This window comes from Aphelocoma coerulescens, chromosome 3, assembly GCF_041296385.1.
Source record: "Aphelocoma coerulescens isolate FSJ_1873_10779 chromosome 3, UR_Acoe_1.0, whole genome shotgun sequence".
Lineage (NCBI taxonomy): Eukaryota > Metazoa > Chordata > Aves > Passeriformes > Corvidae > Aphelocoma > Aphelocoma coerulescens.
Window position 1 is genome coordinate 71,279,164 of NC_091016.1, and position 19,549 is coordinate 71,298,712.

Below are 19,549 nucleotides of genomic sequence, written 5' to 3' on the forward strand. Positions count from 1 at the left end.
ATGGGCTCAAGAGCTTCTGTTATTTGCCTTCTATTTATGGACTGGTGTTGAGGGTTTTTTACCAGTTTTCATTTGGGATTGAATTTTGCATGTTTACAGTCTTTCAGGCAGAGCATTTTTAGATGTAGTCTACAATTCAAATTACCACTGTTTGATTTTAGTAGAAATTTAAATAATATCAACAAAGCATTAATTTGAGTAGATGTTTTCTTTCCAAAGTTTTCTTCTTGCAGGGATTTACTTCATTCTAGGTTGTTTAGTTTGTTTTGTTTTTCTTTTTTTTCTTTTGGGAGGCCAAACCATCTTATCCTGGGTAAATGAAATTTTTCTTATCAGCATGTGTCTACATTTTAGACCACTTGTACCATGCAATTGTACATCCTTTCTGTTGAACAATCCTGTCTGCAGCTGATAAAATGTGCTGCATGATAATAATAAACAGAGATAGTCCAGATAATGGAAAACTTAGATAAGGCAGATTTTAGAGGATGCAGGTCTGGACCCATTCTGATACTTGCTGATACACTGAGCTGTTGGTCCAGTGTAGAGAAGCATTTAAGATTCAAAGAGAATATGAGAAAAGAGTACAAATGCACTGGATTTGTCCACTGTGCTGGCATCTGTGAAGTGACTAATTCCAAGTTTAGATAAACTGATATTTGGGGTATTTGAGTTGGATGCATCATTGCTGATCTTCACTACTAATTTTTTTTTTTAATATATGTATGTATTTATCATCAGATAGCTCCACAAACTGGTTAATATGAAGTGTGAGAAACGCTTATATATTCCAGTCTGCTGATTTTGAGGTAAGGTTATACTGAGCTGTGGCTTTGTGAGGACAGACTGCCTGAATAGCTTCCTTGGCTATGGGAGGAGGGTGTCCCTGCTCCATAATCCCAGCTTGCTTCTTACCTCTGATTTGCCAAGCAGCAATGAAAATGCCTGTATGAGTCAATTATCTCACTAAAAAGCAACAGAAAACCTGGATTTTTCCTGTTTTTACTGTTAACTAGAGTGGCTTGTAAGGGAATATAATATTGTCTATAGCCAGTGTAAAGGAAGAGCTAAGTCTCTAGGAGATGGCAAAGAACTGTAAGGGGTGAGAATACAATCTACTCCTTTTGTCTCTAGGGAGATGTTAGATACCCTTGGTTTCCAATGAAGCTACAGCTTTCAACTGCTTAACTTTGCACTGGATCAGCTTCCAGAGAATGTCTTCCTGAGTCCCTGTTAGCTGTTTCATTTTTCAGCCCTGTCATGTGCTACTGAAGGAGTATGAAAAGAGCTCTTCCTCTCTTTATCACTCCAAGTAGCAATATAATTAACATTGTAGGTGTCTGAAGGGTAATCGTCCATATCAGGGTTACTGTTCGTTGAAATGACCAGATGTTCCCAAAATGACTCAATTTCCCTGGCTGTAAGCAAGCATTGTGTGGATCTCAGCCTACTTCCACTGTAAGCGTTGCCTTCAAAATTGCAACTTCCAGTCTTCCTCTTCGGCCCGCAGTTTTATTTTTGTCTTTGATCCAAAGCAGTCCAAGGTCTTAGTGAAGATTTGGAGCCCAGCCGGCTGAACTTCTGTGTTCCTCTTCCTTCCAGATTTATGCAAAATTGTGTGAAACAAGATGGCGAACTGTTTAATCTTGTTAACCTTGGTGGCTTCAGCTTCCTACTTCCTGGATTCTGTAGTCAGTAAGAAATTAATTACTATGCTGTGACTCAGCAGTTTCAGCAAGAATAAATCAAATTGTAAATTCTTATGTTAGATTCCTATTGTGCTTAAACTGTTTTGTGTATAAGGTCTTCTGCTGTATCCATGGTCTGTTACTAAGTGTTATCTTCCAGTCCTATTTTGTATGCTGATGATTCATATTTGTAAACAAAAAGCAAATATATAGACTGAGAAAAACCCAGTAATTTAAATTAGCATGGATTTGTGTGTGTGTGAAAGAGACAAAGATTGTAAATAAAAAGATAGCAGGGGAAATTATACTTTTGGTGATAATTGGTCACACTCCTAGGGATATTTATGGGGGATCTGTTGCAGTTTGCTGAAAATGTGCCTGCTTCTTGTCCAGGTAGGCTGAACATGACATCAGTGATCTGAAGTTGGTTTGAAATTCCCATCAGTATAGCTAATACTCTATATTAAAAAGTAAAGAGGAGAAGCAGCAGGTTACTGCTTCAATGTAGAGTTTTTATGTTAAATTATCTATCCCATTTATGCCTTTTTGAGTTAGATCGTTGTGCTCTTCCCCTCCCCCCCCAAAAAATCTCTGAAGTCGTATATCATATCTGGAAAACTTAGGTCACAGCTACCGTGATGATTTAAAAAAAGCCAAACCACGACTGTCAGAATTTTTTTGTTTGAAATTAACATGGTATCCTGACAAAGTGGCAACATTCCATTATAATTGAATCACCAGTGATTTCAACTAAGTATATGATCTCTCTTTGCTTTAGACAGAAATTGTGTAGGATGTGCAAATGCAGCATTGGTAGCTCCGTGTACAGAGACAGCTGAATTTCAAAGCGTGTCTTGTTACCCTGTGTCTTGTGAAGGGTTGTTAGTGTGACGTTACGTTGTATTTTAAGTTCTTTAGTGCTGTGAGTTGCAGAAACCTGATACATCAAATCCATCATAAAGTATTAGAACAGCTTGAACCTTGCATCTCTCAGGGCTGATGTCAAGCAATGCTGTTCCTTTCCAGTCAGCTGAGTTCAGGCGAGTGAGGTGATCTTTGTGGTTTTGACATTTTAGATGCCAAGCTCTGAGCCACTGTTGGGAAGCCCCTCCTCCCCTTTGTGTATCATCAGTAGAGACGAGCAGAAAATGTGATTGAAATGTTCCTGACTTAAGAGACTCTTGAATTTGGTCTGGGAGAATTTTGTTCTGTTTTCTATGGTTTTGATAAACATACATGATGAAAATAAAGATGTGGGGAGCCAAAGTTATAAACATGGTTTGCATACGCTGCATGAAAGTGTGCCTATAATTTAAAAGATACAATATTGCCTCTTTGAAAACAAGCTCCACTGTACTTTATTTTATTTCTAGATGAATACTGTCATTTAGATTTCACAAAAAAATTTAATTATCCAACACCTTTACCTCCAGGTGGTCTTTTTCATCAAAGAATCTAGTAAAATATCACTGGATCTTTCCTAACAGAATTTTTTACTTCAGTCTAAAAGGCATATCTGTTGTTGAAAATGTTTGCTTGAACAGAATCCAAATAGCTCTAGTTTCTTTTTTGGGAAGGAAAGACTCATGTAACATTTCAGATTTCCAGCATGAGTAATTTTTTTGTGAGCATTATTTTGGCATTCACTCATTTGTGTATTGAGGCTTTGGCAGCCTGTAAAGAATAGCTAAAACCTGCTTCATGGGTAAGACCCAAGTGCTATGGCAAGATGAGAACCGCTCTGAAAATAATTGTATGGTAACTGAGGTGCCTGGGACCCACTGACACCAGAGTAATACAAATACGGTCATAACTGTGAATTACAAGAAGAGAGTGTTAGTAAGATATTGGTCATTAGCCAGGGAGGAGAAATAGGGTGGTAGCCCATGGATTGCTGTTGTACATTTCAGGTAGTAAGGAAGATCCAGGCACTGCATCTTGAACGATGGGACATCAGTCCAGTTTTATGGCTCTGGGTGATTCATGCCATTTTCAGAGTTTATATTGTGCACTTCAGGGGAATTAGAGCTCCCCAGTGTAACTATCTGCTTTATTCTCTTGGTTCTATGTGTTCTTAAATTGTGATCTGAGCCCTGGGTGTGTTCAATAACCCTTTGTAAAACCATGCTGCTCCTCGCCAGTGTGTGCACAGTAGGTGTTAAACAGGTCCAAGGCAGCACCCGTGGACAGGGCAGTCTTTATTGCTATCTGTGTAGTTGTAAAAAGTTTTTCTCTCCTACATAGGAAAGACCTTTTAATTTACTTTTTCTGCTGTTTTCTGAAATTACTCAACTCACTTGGATGCTTAGGCACAAGATGGAATGAGGGAGCAGTGTGTGGCTCACACAGCTTGTATGTCACATCGCAGCTTGTGAAGGGGCCACCCGATGTGTGTGTGCAGCACATATGACCTGGCATGGCAGTGGTGAAGGGCTTCATGAGCCCTCTGGCCAGCCCTGTCCCCATCTCCACCAAGGCCTCCTGCATGGTGCTGCCCACCCCCAGCACCATGGTGGGGATGGAACCTTGGGCCTTAGAAACCCCCTGTGGGCATTGCATGTGAGCCTAAAGAAGCATCATCCTGGAAAATGGGGCAGATTCACTTTGTGATTTGGCCAAATTATTTTCTTTCCTGTCAGTTTATTGAAAAATGACTGGGAAGGGGAAAACAAAATAAAAAGGCTCATCTTACTTCTTTTAATACTGCTTGTGGAGTTTTAATCAGTCATGCTTTTTTTGGGCCCTTATTTCTTACCTTGTGATCTGCCATCTAATTCAATTTTTCATTCCTGCTGCAGAAAATGTCTTTCTGCAATTTCCAATATCCAGCTTCATTTATCCCTTTTAGAAGAAATGTAGCTTTTTATAGCATGCTTTTTTCTCTCCAGCTTCTGTGAAGCCATGAGTGAGAAAGTGTCAAGCCTGAGGTAAAAAATTAGGTTTAAACCCCCTAATTAAGGTCTGCTGTTGTGAACCTCCATCTGTACCTGACTCCTGGGAGATTCTGGTCCAGAATGAGATTGAAAGTCTGTGCGGATGGCAGCCAGTATGACAGCAGACATCACCTGCAGGAGACTTTGGGGGGGCCTTACCTACCTTGAGACTGCACTACTCCCCTTGCAGGGTATTGCTACCAGCTTCTTTCCCCATGTTTCTTTCCTTTTATTATCCCTCTCTCAAACTAACCATCTCTGGTCCTCTTTTAGCTCCTTTTCTTTGATTGTGGAAGTGTTTAAGAAATAAATCCTTTTTCACTTCTCTGGTTGTTCTTACGCAGTCATGTCTAGACCAGTTTGAATCTGGGTCTTGCCAGGGGACTCTCCCAGATGGTCTTCTCTGCTGCCTTACTGAGCTCCTTCATGCTACTGATAGACCTTTTCTTGATTTTTTTCAGTGCAGACTTTGCTAGTGATGAGATGCTCTTTTTTGGGGGGACATGCAGTTCTCTGTGTCTGCCTATTATAATTTAATTCCTGTTATCCAAGGGATCTTTGTCCAGTAACAATATTATTTTTGTGCTTCTTCCCTGGAATGGCTTCCTTTAGAATTGGTAATCTTGCAGCCTCTTTGAGCTGACTTTGTTGATTTTGGAGGCTCCTCTTCCGTTGAATGTCCCAATATTTGGGCAATAGGTGTTGGTTATCCACACTTTAATTTCCTATTTATTCCTGGAGACCACATTCCTCCTAAAATGTCTCATGTCTGTTTAGCAATTTCTGCACTGGTGTCCAGTGTTCCAACTCTTCCTCTAATCCTTGTCATTGCTATATATTCCATTTTTTAGATTCAGAGCTCCACTTTTTAGAATTTTAGCATCAACCAAATGTTTTGTGCTTCTAGATGAAAGTATGACTTTGTCTTCTGCATTTTATTTCACTCTGGGTGATGTCAGAAAGCGTGATAGAGTCACATTATAAATTACTATTTTAAGGCCTCCTTTGAAGAATGCAATTCTCATTGTTTAGGTCCCTTTGCTCCCCTCTAGAAAGTGCCCTCAGGTTTCCCAGCCAACTCAGAAGAATGTTAACTCTTATTTAAGAAAATACTTCTGTAATTAGGAGTCTGTTTACTTGATCTGATTTTTACCCTGACCATAAAATGCATTGGAGAATCTGACTGGAGGACAGCAAAGGTAGGGGGTAAAGGCAATATGTGCTAGGGAGACATGAGAGATTTTTCTGGGCTACTTTATGTAAAGTTTGGTTTTTAGCTTTTGTGGTGAGTGGGGAGAAAATGGATGCACTAAGAATGTTTCAAAATAATTTAGTAACTATAAATAAAAGTCCACATAGTCTCTGTAAAGTGATTTGAGAAGAGCTGTGAGAAAAGCAAGCTTTTGTGCTGGTGAAATTTCCTAGGATGGTATCAAGCCTACTCCTTTGACACTGTGATTTAGAGTGTGCCTAGAACACTCTGTGCTTGGGAGGCTTGGTAGGATTTTTTTTATTTTGCTTCTCGGGTATCATTTTAATTTATTTAAACCTCAAATAAAGAAGGTTTATTGTTTTGTGATTTTAATTGGTGGAGTGTTTTTAAATCACTGAAAGGATTTGAGAGAGGTAACTTTCTGATGGGCTTGTTAAAATAAAAAAAAGCTACTTCTTTCCATTGCTTTCTTGTAGAAAAGGTTATGGATTAAAGCTGATAAACAGGAAAGATTATTAATGTGCACAGTCTTCTTTTAGTCTATTGAAATTTGGGATTGCAGAGCACCTTTTAGCAACTGTATCTAAGATAAGCACACGGCATGCAGTTCCCCCAGACTATCTTTAAACTATTTTGTCTTCATTTTTATGTACTTTAGTAGTTACCATTTATTCATCTGTCAGGTGAATATCTGGATTTAAGGATTTTCAGAAAGAGCAAACATTTGGGGGGTTTGCTTTTATGATGCCATGGTGGTCTGCATAGGCCATCACCACAGGCATGTAGCACAAATCCTTACTTTTATCAGTTTTACAGTAGTTTTGCTTTGTAAGTCTCACTTAGTGCTGTTGCGGGTCTGAAGTAGTAATTGCTGCAATATCTAATTGCCTTATTATTTCTCTGCCTAGGGCAGAAACATGAGAAGCTCTCAGTGAGAAAGAAGATACGAGAGAGATGCAGAGGGAATTAATACTAGCAAGCTGTGTTGGGAGAGCATGTAACAGTCATGGCTTGCCAATATTCACTGCATTGCTCCAGTTCAAAAATCTGCTAAATAGAATTAGCAAGGAGTTATTGATTAAATGCTTAATCTGGGTCTTTTTGGTCCTTTAAAGCCTATCCAATTAATCAAGTGAGATTGAAAAATAATTCCACTTGTTAACATTCTCAGAGAACTAGGGTGGGGTTTTTTGGGGATAGAGGGTGCAGTAAGCTGCCTTTCAAAAAAATCTTTAGCCATTTTGTCTAGATAGTCCCCTTACAGAGTATCTAGGTAATTATTTGATGGTGTAGTGATAAATAGACTGCCGAGACACTGCACTAGATAGGCAGAGAGGGATTCATTAGTCCCAGCTTGCTTTTTGGAGGAAACTGTCTTATTCTTAAGGGTCTAATTCTAAAAACATCTGTCATGAAAATTGAAGTAAGGACTGGAAGCTGCTAATCAGCAACTTTGCTGACTGGCTAAATTATTTTAGTATAGTACTGCATATTTCTTCTGCAGAATATTCTTCCCACAGTACCTTGCTGCTTCAAAATTCATTTTTATTGCAAAAATGACTGGTTAATACATTTGTTGTTTTAAGATGAGTTTCTGTAGTAACTATGGAAGGCTTGTGTATTGGAATATTGAACAAGGCTTACACAAGACAAGTTGTCACTACTGGAACACAATGTTGTCATGTAATTAACTTATTAGTGTTTAGGTTTCCAGGTCAGGTCTCTGCAGGCACAAACTGCAGCCTTACCTTTAGTCATTTCAGGCTTTCTGTGGCTTTGTGAAAATATCAAGGCAGTAGTTCATATTCAGGTTGTTTTCAAGGTTGTACTCAGGAATTACTTTTGTTGTTAAACATTCTGAAGAAGGTAGGGATTAGCTTTGCAGCAATTGCCAAGGAGCATTCATATATAGTGCCTGAAGAATTTGTGTCTTATTGCTAAGGAAGTTCTATATTTTCTTAAACGTGCTCTAATATCTGTCTTTCCATGGTGGGGAGAATAGGTGTAAGATATATTAAATGGGAAGGTGCATGATATCTGGTGTATCTTTTCGACTCTGAGATTTGGAATGCAGATACCAGAGGTGGATTGAGTAATAGGTACAAGTTAAACCTTACAGATCCGAATGCCATGCTTAAAGAAAATGGGGAGAAGGCAGTGAGCTTGGAGGATTCTAAACCTCTTGGTATGTGCTACGTGAACTGTTCAAAGTAGTGTGAAGTTCCACAGTGCTTGACTGCTTAAGTGATGATCCTTGCCCAAACCTCAGGCTAACAGCATTTGCAGTTCCAGTTAACGGCTCCTTGTGGTCCAGCTTTCAGAGCTGCCACTTGCCTGTGGGATGATCCCTTAGTATCCCTGCCTGAGCCAAGGAACTGAAGCTGCAGAACTATCTGTGTGCATTTGCAGCAAAGGTGACACTTTTCTCTTATGGAATTGCTTTCACATCCAGCTACCCTCTTCTGCCTTATCAGAACAGTTATTGCATTTCAGCCATTCAATTTAAAGCTGCTCTTTTTTTCCTATTTAAGAAGCTTAGAATGCAGCCTAGGAAAGATTACTTGATTTATGTGGTGCACTGAACCAACCTGAAATAAAGGACTTCTTTTTAATCCGAAATCAAGGCTTTTGCTGTACAGATAAAGGAACAGGTATTTTATTTCTTGCTATGATGCTACAAATTCAACAATCACAACTCTCTCTTGCTTTGTTTTAACGTATTGTAGCAGTTTAGTTGACTAAAAACATCCCATCATTTCATGTGTTCAGCAGCACTTTATTTTTGTTGGGTTTTGTGTGCCTCAGCAAGAGAAGTGAGATTAGATTACAGATGGTACCTGTGTAACTCTGCTGCCTGAGTCCCTGTCACTCACTTCAGGAACCTACCATCAATACTGGGATCTGCTGTGTCCCCTGGGATGCTGAGGACAATGGAGTGAGATTGAGGTGCAATTTTCTTGGAAGTGATGGGACAGGGATTGTATTTCTGGTGTTGAGAAGGTGCAGCTGTAAAACAGGGGAGAAGTGGACAATGGACTGGCTTTCTTGCTCACTTTAGGTCCAGCATGCATGCGAGAGCTGCTGTTGTTGTGCATTGTCCTGGTAGCACTCACCAAACAAAGTTACAAAATCCTAAACTAGTTACACGTGAGCTTTTGTCCACTTGCCAGCAAGATCATTAAATTTTCGTGTCCACCTTGCAAAGAAGTTTATTTGCATGATAAACACCATCTGCAGATAATGTCATACCTGACCTCTTAACAAATTCTTGAACTTGCACTCCCCAGCAGTGTGTATTTTAAAAAGCTCTTTTGGCCCTGTGTCAGCATAACACTGCTGTTACTTAATTTTAAAAGAGTTAATTAAGCTGATGCTATATTGATGAGTTTGTTAGAAAGGCATACATGTTGGGCAAACTGTATGGCAGCATTGTGCATCAACTTTGTTCTTCTGTTCTTTGAACAAGTGTTTGGCTCTTGATAACCTTCCTTCTGTTACCATTTTCCAGGTGGTTTCCTTTTTTCTTTAATATCTCTCTTTTCCTGTACCTGCAATAGTTCCATGTGTGGTTTGGGTGGTGTTTCAGGTTTTTATGGCCAGGTTTTGGTAGCAGAGGGGCTACAGGGGTAGCAGTAGGTACAGCTTCTGTGAGAAGCTGCCAGAAGCTTCCCCTGTGTCAGGTAGAGCCAGTGCCAGCTGGCTCCAAGATGGACACACTGCTGGCCCAGGTTGAGCCAATCAGGAGTGATAGTAATACCTCTGTGATAACATATTTTAAAAGGAGAAGAAAGTTACTGCACAGTTGTAATTGTGGCCAGAGAAGAGCAGGGTGAGAATATGTGAGAGGAACAACTCTGCAGACACCAGGGTCAGTGGAGAAGGAGGGGTTGGAGGGAAGGAGGTACCTGAGGTGCCAGAGCTGAGATTCCCCTGCAGACCATGGTGAGGCAGCTGTGCCCCTGCAGCCCGGGGAGGACCACAGGGATGCAAAGATCCACCTACAGCCCCTGGAGAAGACCCACACCAGAGCAGATGAATGCCCAAGAGTGGGCTGTGAACCTGTGTGAGGCCTGTGCTGGAGCAGGGTCTGGTAGGGACCTGTGGAGAGAGGAGCCAATGCTGGAGCAGGTTTCCTGGTAGGACTTGTGAACCCATGCTGGAGCAGGCTGTTCTTGAAGGACAGCACCCTTTGGAAGAGTGAATCACACTGGAAAAGTTTGCAGAGAACTGTCTCTGTGTGAGGGGCCCTACACAGGAGAAGAGGAAGGACTCCTCTCCCTGAGCAGTGGCAGAAAACAGCATGTGATGAACTGACCATAACCCCCACTCCCCATCTCCCTGCACCAAAGTGGGTGTGTGGCTGGCCATAGACATTGCTTTTCATCTGTCTGGGTGTCCTGCATCTATGTTTTGCAAAATATGTGATCCTACTTGAAGATTTATTATTTTTTCTGTAGCTCTTGCTCTACAGCATGCTAAAAACGTGGATGTCTTTTAATTGTACCCCAAGGCCTTTGACTCTCGTTTTTGGAGAATTTTCTGCTTTGTGTTGGTTCAATCACCTTGCAGATAAGGTATTACTGAAATTTACAGAAGAAGGTAGCAGATTTGGTGAGGGAATTTACTGTGACCCACAGATGTAAGCTCTGTTTATTATTTATATTAATATTGATGGTTTGAGAGCAGGATGCCAAAGTATTTGTGGGGGAGGTAAAAGTCATCTCCTGCAGTTCTGGCTGCCCTCTCTTGGTACAGCCATAGCTGGGAACCAGGTGCTGCAGCACTGCATGATGCTGGCTGCCTCCCTCTGTGGTGTGCCAGTCTCACGCCAACTAAAAGGGGAAGATCAGAAGTCAGGAGCTGTGTCCTTATGTGACACTGGGAGTCAAACAGGGAACGGGAACAAAATCCAGGTTGCTGACAACACATGTATTGTTTTAGGTGTCTTTTTTTCTATAATGGGTTTCAAAAGCATAGTTGTAGGATCTTTTAAAATGCATAAAATAGAGGGTGGTATCTGTCCCTCCTTAGTAAACTTGATTAGTATCTTTGCCTTGTCAGAATGCTGACTATAACTCAAACCTTGAAGTCCAGGAAATGATTAGGTAAGGGCCAGCACAGATCTTAATATAATCTTAGTTCTATCAAGGAACTGATTACATCCGTTGGAACAGCTCAGTAACATTAGTATTTATAATAAGCAGGTATGAAAAATTGAGAAAGTATATTTTTATTTGCATTTTCAGCTTTTATTGTATATGCTCTGGCTTCAAGTAGCTGGGAAGTACTTTAGCAAAGGAAAGCATAGCTGTTAGCTCACAGAAAGTGCTGCCTTTGGGGAGCAAGTGTACCTTTACAAGGCTGGGATTTGTTAGGCTGCAATGTTAGTAACAAGGTTTCTTCTCACGTGCATCGCCAGAGATGTGATGAGATGCAATGTGACAGTCAGTTGTTTGTGGGTACAATGAGATGTGACAGAATGAAGGAATCCTCAGATCAAAGGGGGAGGATTTGTAACATTTAGTGCAGCTGAGAACATTTTAAAATGTACAGCAGGAACATTTGCTGTAGCTCGTTTGCTTTAGATGACTAACACAAAATTGGATGTAGCCCATGGTGGCTGTGCTTTCTTCCTGGGGGGGCTGTAGTGTTTGTAACATGAAAATAAAATGTTCTCAAAGAAGGTTTCAGCTGCATGTTGAGGTTTATATTACCTTAACCTCTTATTTCCAATTTAAATTTTGAAGATTTTGCTACCCTTCACATTGCTGAAGGATGTTCCCCTGCTTACTATAAGGTCTTCTGTCACTCTGTACATTAATTACATTGAATAAATATTTTTTTCGGTACTGTCATGCAACAGATTTTCTTTACTAGGGCAGGGAAGGCATATATGCAGGAGTCTAGCAATATGACCTTCCCCTGGGATACAGGGGACCCAGATTTTGATTCCTTTGACGTGAAAGACAAGACCAGGCATACTGTTCAAATCAGGGTTAATTTTGTATTCATCTACTACTCTCTCTCAGGCAGGGCCAGTACTAGGTGAATAAGGTATAAAAGTTTAGGAATAGTACTTTGGTCTTTCCAGCTTTTTGATGTCTGCCTCTTTATGTTAAGTAATGCTTGATGTGCTTTTCTTACATAAATTCTTTTAATGGGAGATCAGATCTGTCATGTCTCAGAAGGTGGACTCAATTCCTTTCATACAATAAAAAGGGAAATACGTATGCAAGGCTGCAGCTGGGAGCATTCAGAGGCTGATCCCAGGCTTGCTTGGCAGCTGCTTCTCCCTTTTCAGACATGAGCTCAGGTCTCCATTGCTTCCTGGGCACGGAGACTGCAAGTGAGTGATAAATCTAACAGAGAGTATGATGGGTGGTTTCTGTAAGAAATGGTGTGACTTCATAGTTGAAAAGTCTGAAAAACCATAGATACCTTTCTTAAGCCTGAAAGCAGTTACACCTTCCACTGACTGCCACTTATCTCAGTATTTTCTGTGGAGCTTGTTCAAAGGAGCATTGTGGGAAGAGGTGAATCCCAGTGAGGTTCTGGAAGCTGCAGCCTCACAGTCTCTCTGTGAGTTAAGCAGTCAGTGGTTTATTTTCCTTTAATTGTATTTGGTTCCATTTTCTCTGAGGGAGGTAAGGACATTGCAGGGAAACAGAGCCCTTCCCACATACTAAACATTGTCTGAAACAATCTCAGATTCAATATACAAGGGCAACATGGCCTCCCTGACCTGTGGTGGCTGTCCTGTGAGACTGCCTACAGGTTGTCTAGCATCAGATGCCCAGCTGCCTATAACCCTTTCTTTTCTAGTGCCTCACATCACTCGGTACAGCTAGGATTAAACCTGTAATAATGTTTTCATTATTGCTTTTCCAGTGGGACACTGGGTGTGAGCAAATTGCAGACTAAGCTGAGCCAGCAAAGGAGTTTTGGAATACTTGCAGAGTCATTCTTTTGAGAGAAGAGACCTGAACTCCCTGGGATTTGCTGGGTCTGGGAAGCACTTGATAATGTTAGCTTAAAGCCTTTCCTCCCCTGCAATACTCTGCTTTCTTCCTTTTGTCACACAACCTTCCTCTGCTATCTCTACAAAAAGGCTTTCATGCAATCTGGCCTGTCAGCTGTTGCTTTTGTGCATTGTGCTGGATCTGGGATAAAGCGTAAGCTCTTCAATTCTGATCCTGTACAGTGTGGCATGAATGCTGATGGTGCTTTGGTTATGAATAAAGCAACCAAGCAAACTTACAATTAACAATAACTAAGCAGATGTGAGAACAGTGAGTTCCTAGAAGTAGTTGCATTTTTAAAGATTTTTCCTTTCCCCTTTCAAAGCTGTTCACCTTGGTATTTTCACTATGGAAAACTGCATTGTTAGGAAACAGACTTGTGTGTAGACCTCAGTATCACAAGATTTGTCTTCAAAAAGCCAATTAGTGCTCGAAGTAGAAGTTAATCTACTTCACAAGTGTAATTTCCATCCTTTGCCTTAAAATCAGCAGCAAGCAACCACACTGCAGAACACCACCTTGAGAAAGAGCAAGTACTGGTCTGTTTCTGTACATTTTTTATATGTGTTTCTATTTCTAGCAATTTTTTCCACTAACCTATCGTGTGTCAGTGTGACCACTGTGTGAAGACAGAATAATCTGCTGCAGCAGAGCTCCTTCAAGGAGATAGCTTAATGACCCCTAGGGTGAGTTCTTAAGTAAAGGGGGTGAGAAGCTGTAGAAAAGAAGCATAGAAAAGAAAGATGTGAAATCTTTGGGAAGAGGAATGTTACTTATCTTGTAGAGGGGAGCAATTCTATTACACACTGCAAGCATAAATAAAAAGCGATTCTATTGTGCATTGTGAGCCATAAGTTGAGCATCCATCCCGATTTCCCTTGCAGTAATGAGCAGTTAGAAATCAAACTCACATGGATCTCTAAAATATGGAACAAAAAAACCCCACCTGTGCTGTAATCACCACGGTGCTGACAGAACCTCCCCAGTTCACATCAGTACTAAGACCACAATCCATCCTCTTGAGAAATGTTTTGCACATTAGTTTGTTTGGGTTTTACCCAACACCCTCTGGTTTAGGCATGAATTAGCAAGGCAGTGTCACACTGGGAATAAATGTAACATATCCTCTGTCTGCAGTTCTGTTTTCAACACTTTTAGAACTGACTACAGGTATCAGTATGGGCACTAAGCATCTTTACTTTTGTAGCAACCTATGTATCTAATTTTGAGAAGGGCCAAAAGCTGCAGTTATGGCACCATGTGATGTAAAAATTAAGATACTCCAGCTCTGGCTGTAATGAGCATGCTGTCAAGTTGTATCAGCCTTTGGAAGCAGAAGGGAGGAGAAAATAGAAAATCGAGGACCGTTGAGCTGAAAACGAAAGTCGATACATGGATTGACCTCTGTGTTTGTTCTTCATTGACAGGTTGATGACGCCTGGAAGTGAAATTCGGTTTGTCCACAAGCACATGGGCCTGGTGCCAGGCTGGGGAGGAGCTGCCCGGCTGGTGCGGATCGTGGGCAGCGGGGCAGCCCTGCAGCTGCTGGGCGGGGCTGCCCGGGTGGACCCCGAGAGAGCTCTGCGCCTGGGGCTCTCCGAGGGGACGCTGCCGTCCTCAGACGAAACCACAGCGTTAGGAGAAGCCCGAGCCTGGCTGAATCAGTACACAGAGGGTCCGATCAGTGTGATTCGGGCTGTGAAAAAGGTGGTGACAGCAGGAAGAGAGCTCCCACTGGAAGCTGCCCTAAGGACAGAGAAGGACATTTTTGGAACTGTATGGGGTGGGCCTGCCAATATGCAGGCATTGGTTAGAAGACCAAAACATAAATGATGGTTTATGCATGAGGAATGGGCTTGACCTTTTTGCAAACAAAGCTTTCAGTAAAGCAGCCATTAAACGGAATCATTTAAGGACTTGTCCATTTAAAATGGCCTTAACATTCCTGCCATTTAGGTCAGGCAGGCATATTTGGTGTTCAACGACAGAGAAATCCCAGGCAGATTCTCTACTGTCTTAATCACCCACTGAATGGAGATTAGTGAAATTAGTATGTAAAGGTAAATACTATGCTGAAAATAGAACTATAATTCATTTGGAATGAGGCTGAAGATTATTTTATTTGGTGTTAATTTTGTTTTTTTAACTGGTATGGATATTAATTACTTGAAAGTTATGAGGTTTATTCATTTGCAGAACAGGTGCATCTAAAGCTGCAAAATACGAGCTTCCCAACCAGTGTCTTTAAGCAGCTTGGAAAAGATGATAACTAGTGAAAGGATAGCTTTTATTTTTTCATTTCTAGTTCTTCATATAATTGCTGAGAAAGTATCCTTGGATACTTCAATTTTAATGGTGCTTTTACAGGAGAAGCCTTAAGTTAGTGAGAAGCTTCTAGCACTCATTCACTGACACTGATTCAGGTTTTTAAATGTATTTTGGTGTCTTCTCACTGCTCAAGGAATCAACTACCTACATAGGGATCTGCACATTCCCATATCCTGTACCTGTGCAAAGCTGCTGGCCTGGTTCTTTACACAGAATCTAGCTGAAATCTTGGAAGGCCATGATATATCATGCCCCAAAAGGGCTTGTCCTTAAGTGACTGGGTGATGTGAGTACTTCAGCATTCTGGTAAGATGTGTGTGGATATGTCTATGCCTTTCTTCAATGCATTTTTGCTGGTAGGGTGTGTTTGGGCTGACTAGAAGATTTGGAACTCAGTCTCCACTTCATGCCAGTGGCTATGCAAGTAATTGGATAACTCAGTGGGGAAAGTTTTCCCTTTAGAAATTAGAAACTGACAACAGAGTGCCTGCTTCAAAAATAAGCATCTGTGAGAGCAAAACCATACAGACATATCTGTGACTGAGAGTTTCCTGTACTGTTGGTTAGGATGCACTTGTCTCTAAATCCAGCAGGGACTGAGATCTGAGCCAAAGACCTAAGTACTCTGTGGGGGCATGTAAAGAAGGAAGCTCTGGGCTGTGTGCCACTGTTGAGCATTCTTGCTCTGACCAGGCATAACTAGCTCTACATCATGGAACAAGCTCCCTTAAGAAAAGAAGGCAGTATCTTGGATGGAAATCCATGTTATGATTTCTACAGTGTGGCAGGACTCCTGAGTTTTAGACAGCGAGGTAACTACATGTGTTTGAGGATTTGGGGACAAATCAATGTTGGGAATTAGGCTTGGATTGCCTGTTAAGATTCTGTAGGTTTCAAGCAGATTCTGTGATCTGCTGGGGATGTTTTACTGTATGATTTTCACAGCAATGAATATAGCCTGGAGCAACCAAAAGAAATGCTGAAGAAAGGGATGTGTTTTGAGTTGGCATTTCAGAGAAGGAACTTGTGTCCACCCTGTTGATCCTGCACCTTTGCCTTTATATCTGAAGCACTAATGGAGGAAGATTTCAAATCTCTCTTCCCCAAAAAATAAAGTTCAATTTTTACTTTCAGGTTAGAGAAGAGACAGGAATGAGAACATGGGGAAGAGTAGTGTTTCGGTTTGTGCCTTTCCTCCCCCTGCTCCTTTTAATCCAGTAGCCCAGATGTCACTCCCATGTAGCTAGATTATTTCCCATGCCCTAAAGAACTTCAAACCCGTTACTTCACAAGTGCCTATGTTTTAGTATAGTCAGCCAGCACTTGACTGTTTAGTAGTGAAGCTGTTCTGCTTTTCATGAAGTTTCTCAAGACTCATGAGGGATTCCAGACTGCAGCATCACTGAACCTTCAAGGTACACTCCAGTCCATACTCATGCAGCTTTTTGAAGCAGTAGCACATCATGTTGTTACGAGTGAAAAAAATGTGTTTTAAAGGACAGCTGGTTATGTCTTTGCTTTTAGCAAGAATTAGTGTGCCATTACTAATACTGTTTTTAAAATTGGTGTGAAAATTGCTTAGAACCTGAGCAAGACCCTTGAATCTTTTTTCTTTAGTGTATTAGTCTTGTAAGTGTATTCTGTGTACTGGGTAATAGAAATTTGAAAGGGAGCATATTGTAGGACAAAGGCAGAATCTGGTTTCTTTCACATTTTGAACCAGATTTGTGCTGGCAGTAAGTGAATGGTAAGTACACCTATGGGGCATCTCTTTCCATTTTGATTTCTAGACAATGAGCTTCTCATTTCAGCAGATGTATTTCCCCAGCCACCCTCTCTGATTTGTATCAAAGGCCAGTGTTTGCTTTTAAGAAAACAGGACAAATAATTAACTAGTACAGACCAAGACACATTCAGAACAGTTTCAGAAACAGTTATGGAAACCCATTTTGTTGGTATCATAAATATACTAAACACAGGTACAGGACATTCTGAAGATCACTACAGGTTAGTAGTCTAATACCATATTCTCTGGTTTATTTTCTTCTAAAAGGAAGATGAGTCCTTCATACAAAAACCAGCCCAACTAAATTACCATGAATGCTAGGATGAGAGTTCCAGACTGAGATTAAATGGAATCCCATTTTACCCAGTTGAAAGCTAAATGCTTTATTTCACAGAATACTTTCTTATCATCTGAAAGTGACAAATACCTTTAACCAGCAGTTGATAAGTGTTTGTATTTTCTTTACAATTATTAAAGAAGTCAAGCTTCATCTCAGGGGTTTTTTTTCCCTTCTGAAATGGCTTAAAGACAAACAAGCACTAAATGAGCAAAATAAATTAGAAACATCCAAATTGATAGTCCCAGTCTCCTAATTAAATAGCATGCCAGCTTTTTTACTTCCTAGGGGCTGTTTGCCAGCTTCCTCCTCAGCAAACTAAGTTTCCTATTGCATTGTGAAATGTCTGTCTTGTTTTTCCTGTGTACTGGGACAACCCAAGGGTTTAATAGGGGTGTGGATTCTGTACCAAGCTTGTAAAGGTTGGATACTGGAGATCACTTTTAGCAATACAGATGCTTCTATCTTACTTGCTGCTGATAGAAATATATTTACCAAATGATCAATCTAGATAAGCAAGGTGTTCTTGCAGAATGCTTGGTTCACTATCTGATTTATATCTTTTTTACCCATGAAATAGGATTCCTGTATCTGTGGTTATCTGTTCTGGAAATCATGAGATGCTGTAGATTTATAGTATTTAAATTTCCTTTTTCATTTTCCCTTCTGCTCCACTGTGCATTTCTCTGGCTATGCTGTACAAGTCAAAAATCACATAGTGCATGTAATTACAGTCAACCACATAATGCAGTGTGGCTGTGGCTTTGCTAAAATAGGCAGAGAACACATTTCCTACTGAAAGTAATAGTTTAAATATAAGATGGGAATTATCAGTTACTACTTTTCCCTAGCTTGATCTGGGGAGTGCATTTGCCACTCTGACGACTGGCTATTAAGCTCTCACCAGCCTCACTTTAACTAATTTTAGTGTTTCACAGCTGCAGTCACCCAGCAGGAGCCAAAAGCAGCATCACAGGTGTGGGGCTGAACTCTCTACTTGGGTCAAAAACCCCAAGGATAACCACTGATAGAATTATTTGTGGGTTGTTTGGGCTGCAAATCCTTAAATTAAGTATATATTGAGTCATGTTCCTCTATTTTGTTTCTTGCTTTTTTTCAACCCATACTCTCACTTAAAGTGTGTGCACATAGCTGAAGTGTTCCTTCTTTGTGCTGCAAAAGCCTTCACTAAGTCAGATTTTGGTTAGAGCCACTGGATACTAACTCAAATCAGAGAAATAAGACAGCTAGCAACTAACAGAAAAAAGCATTCCATCCAGTTTCCTTCTGAAGTCCATGTAATTGGCTTATTTCCTTATGGGACTGGAAGATGATAGTGAAAACCTGTGATCAAGAGCATCTCTTCCTAGCTGAGAAGGAAATCTTCCTTATTTCATCCTAATCTTGTCTGCACTTTCCTGCAGACAAGATTTCCACTGATCTCACTTGTGGGCAGAGGAGGGGGGGCACAGCTTTGTCCAAGATCAGGCATGTCATCCATCATTACAGTCAGAACATTATAAAAGTTTGAATCTACCCTTTTTAAAAATCAGCCCTTTTAATTCCCTTCAAATGGTTGTTTGCCTAAAGCAACTTTTGTCTTAAGATCAGTAGTACCTATGTATCAGCTACTGTCCCTTTCTATTCTGGCATATATATACTAAGCATTGGAGTTTAATTAGCTTTATTTTGAAGACTAAGTCTAGAATCAACTAATGCCATTTCTTAATCTGAAAAAATGTCGAACAACTGCCAGGAACAGAAAAGACAAGCTGTGTTTCTCAAGGTCTGGCTTCTAATATTCAGAAGTCTGTAGAAATGCAGCTCCTACATTGCTAATACAACAGTACCCTTTCTGTGCTGCCACCAGTTTTGCTATGAACAGATAAACAGCACTATAGTCCTTAATGTCCATGTCCTTTGTTATAGGGTCAACTTTGATAACTTACACTCTTTGATTTCAACATTTCTGCTGTTAAAATAAGGCCGTGTGATACTTCTGCCTGCCAGCAACAGTGAAGTGAGTTAATCAGCTCTTCAGATGTCTGTGTACTAAAGCTTGCAACTCATGATTTTTCAGTAAAAGATGATAATCCTACTGTGTTGTGTTTGAGAGACAGCCAGTCAGTGATGCAAGAACTTCAGGATGCCACTCAGAACTAGTCCTCCCTCTTGGTAAATACTGTAAGCTGGTTTATGAGAATTTTCTTTGAAATTCCTTCAGTGAAGTTCAATTAAACTGGAA

General features: G+C 40.6%; 1 protein-coding gene across 9 annotated transcripts in view; it reads left to right on the top strand.

Moving 5' to 3' along the window:
- The window catches only part of ECHDC1 (ethylmalonyl-CoA decarboxylase 1), a 41,406-nt gene extending 26,452 nt beyond the window's left edge, over positions 1 to 14,954 (top strand). For all 9 annotated transcript variants that reach the window (XM_069010826.1, XM_069010832.1, XM_069010823.1 and 6 more), the window contains one exon: positions 14,281 to 14,954. In XM_069010826.1, the coding sequence (XP_068866927.1) occupies positions 14,281 to 14,686 (406 nt within the window). In that variant the 3' untranslated portion in view covers positions 14,687 to 14,954. The remainder of the gene's footprint in view (positions 1 to 14,280) is intronic.
- The last annotated feature ends 4,595 nt before the right edge of the window (positions 14,955 to 19,549 follow it).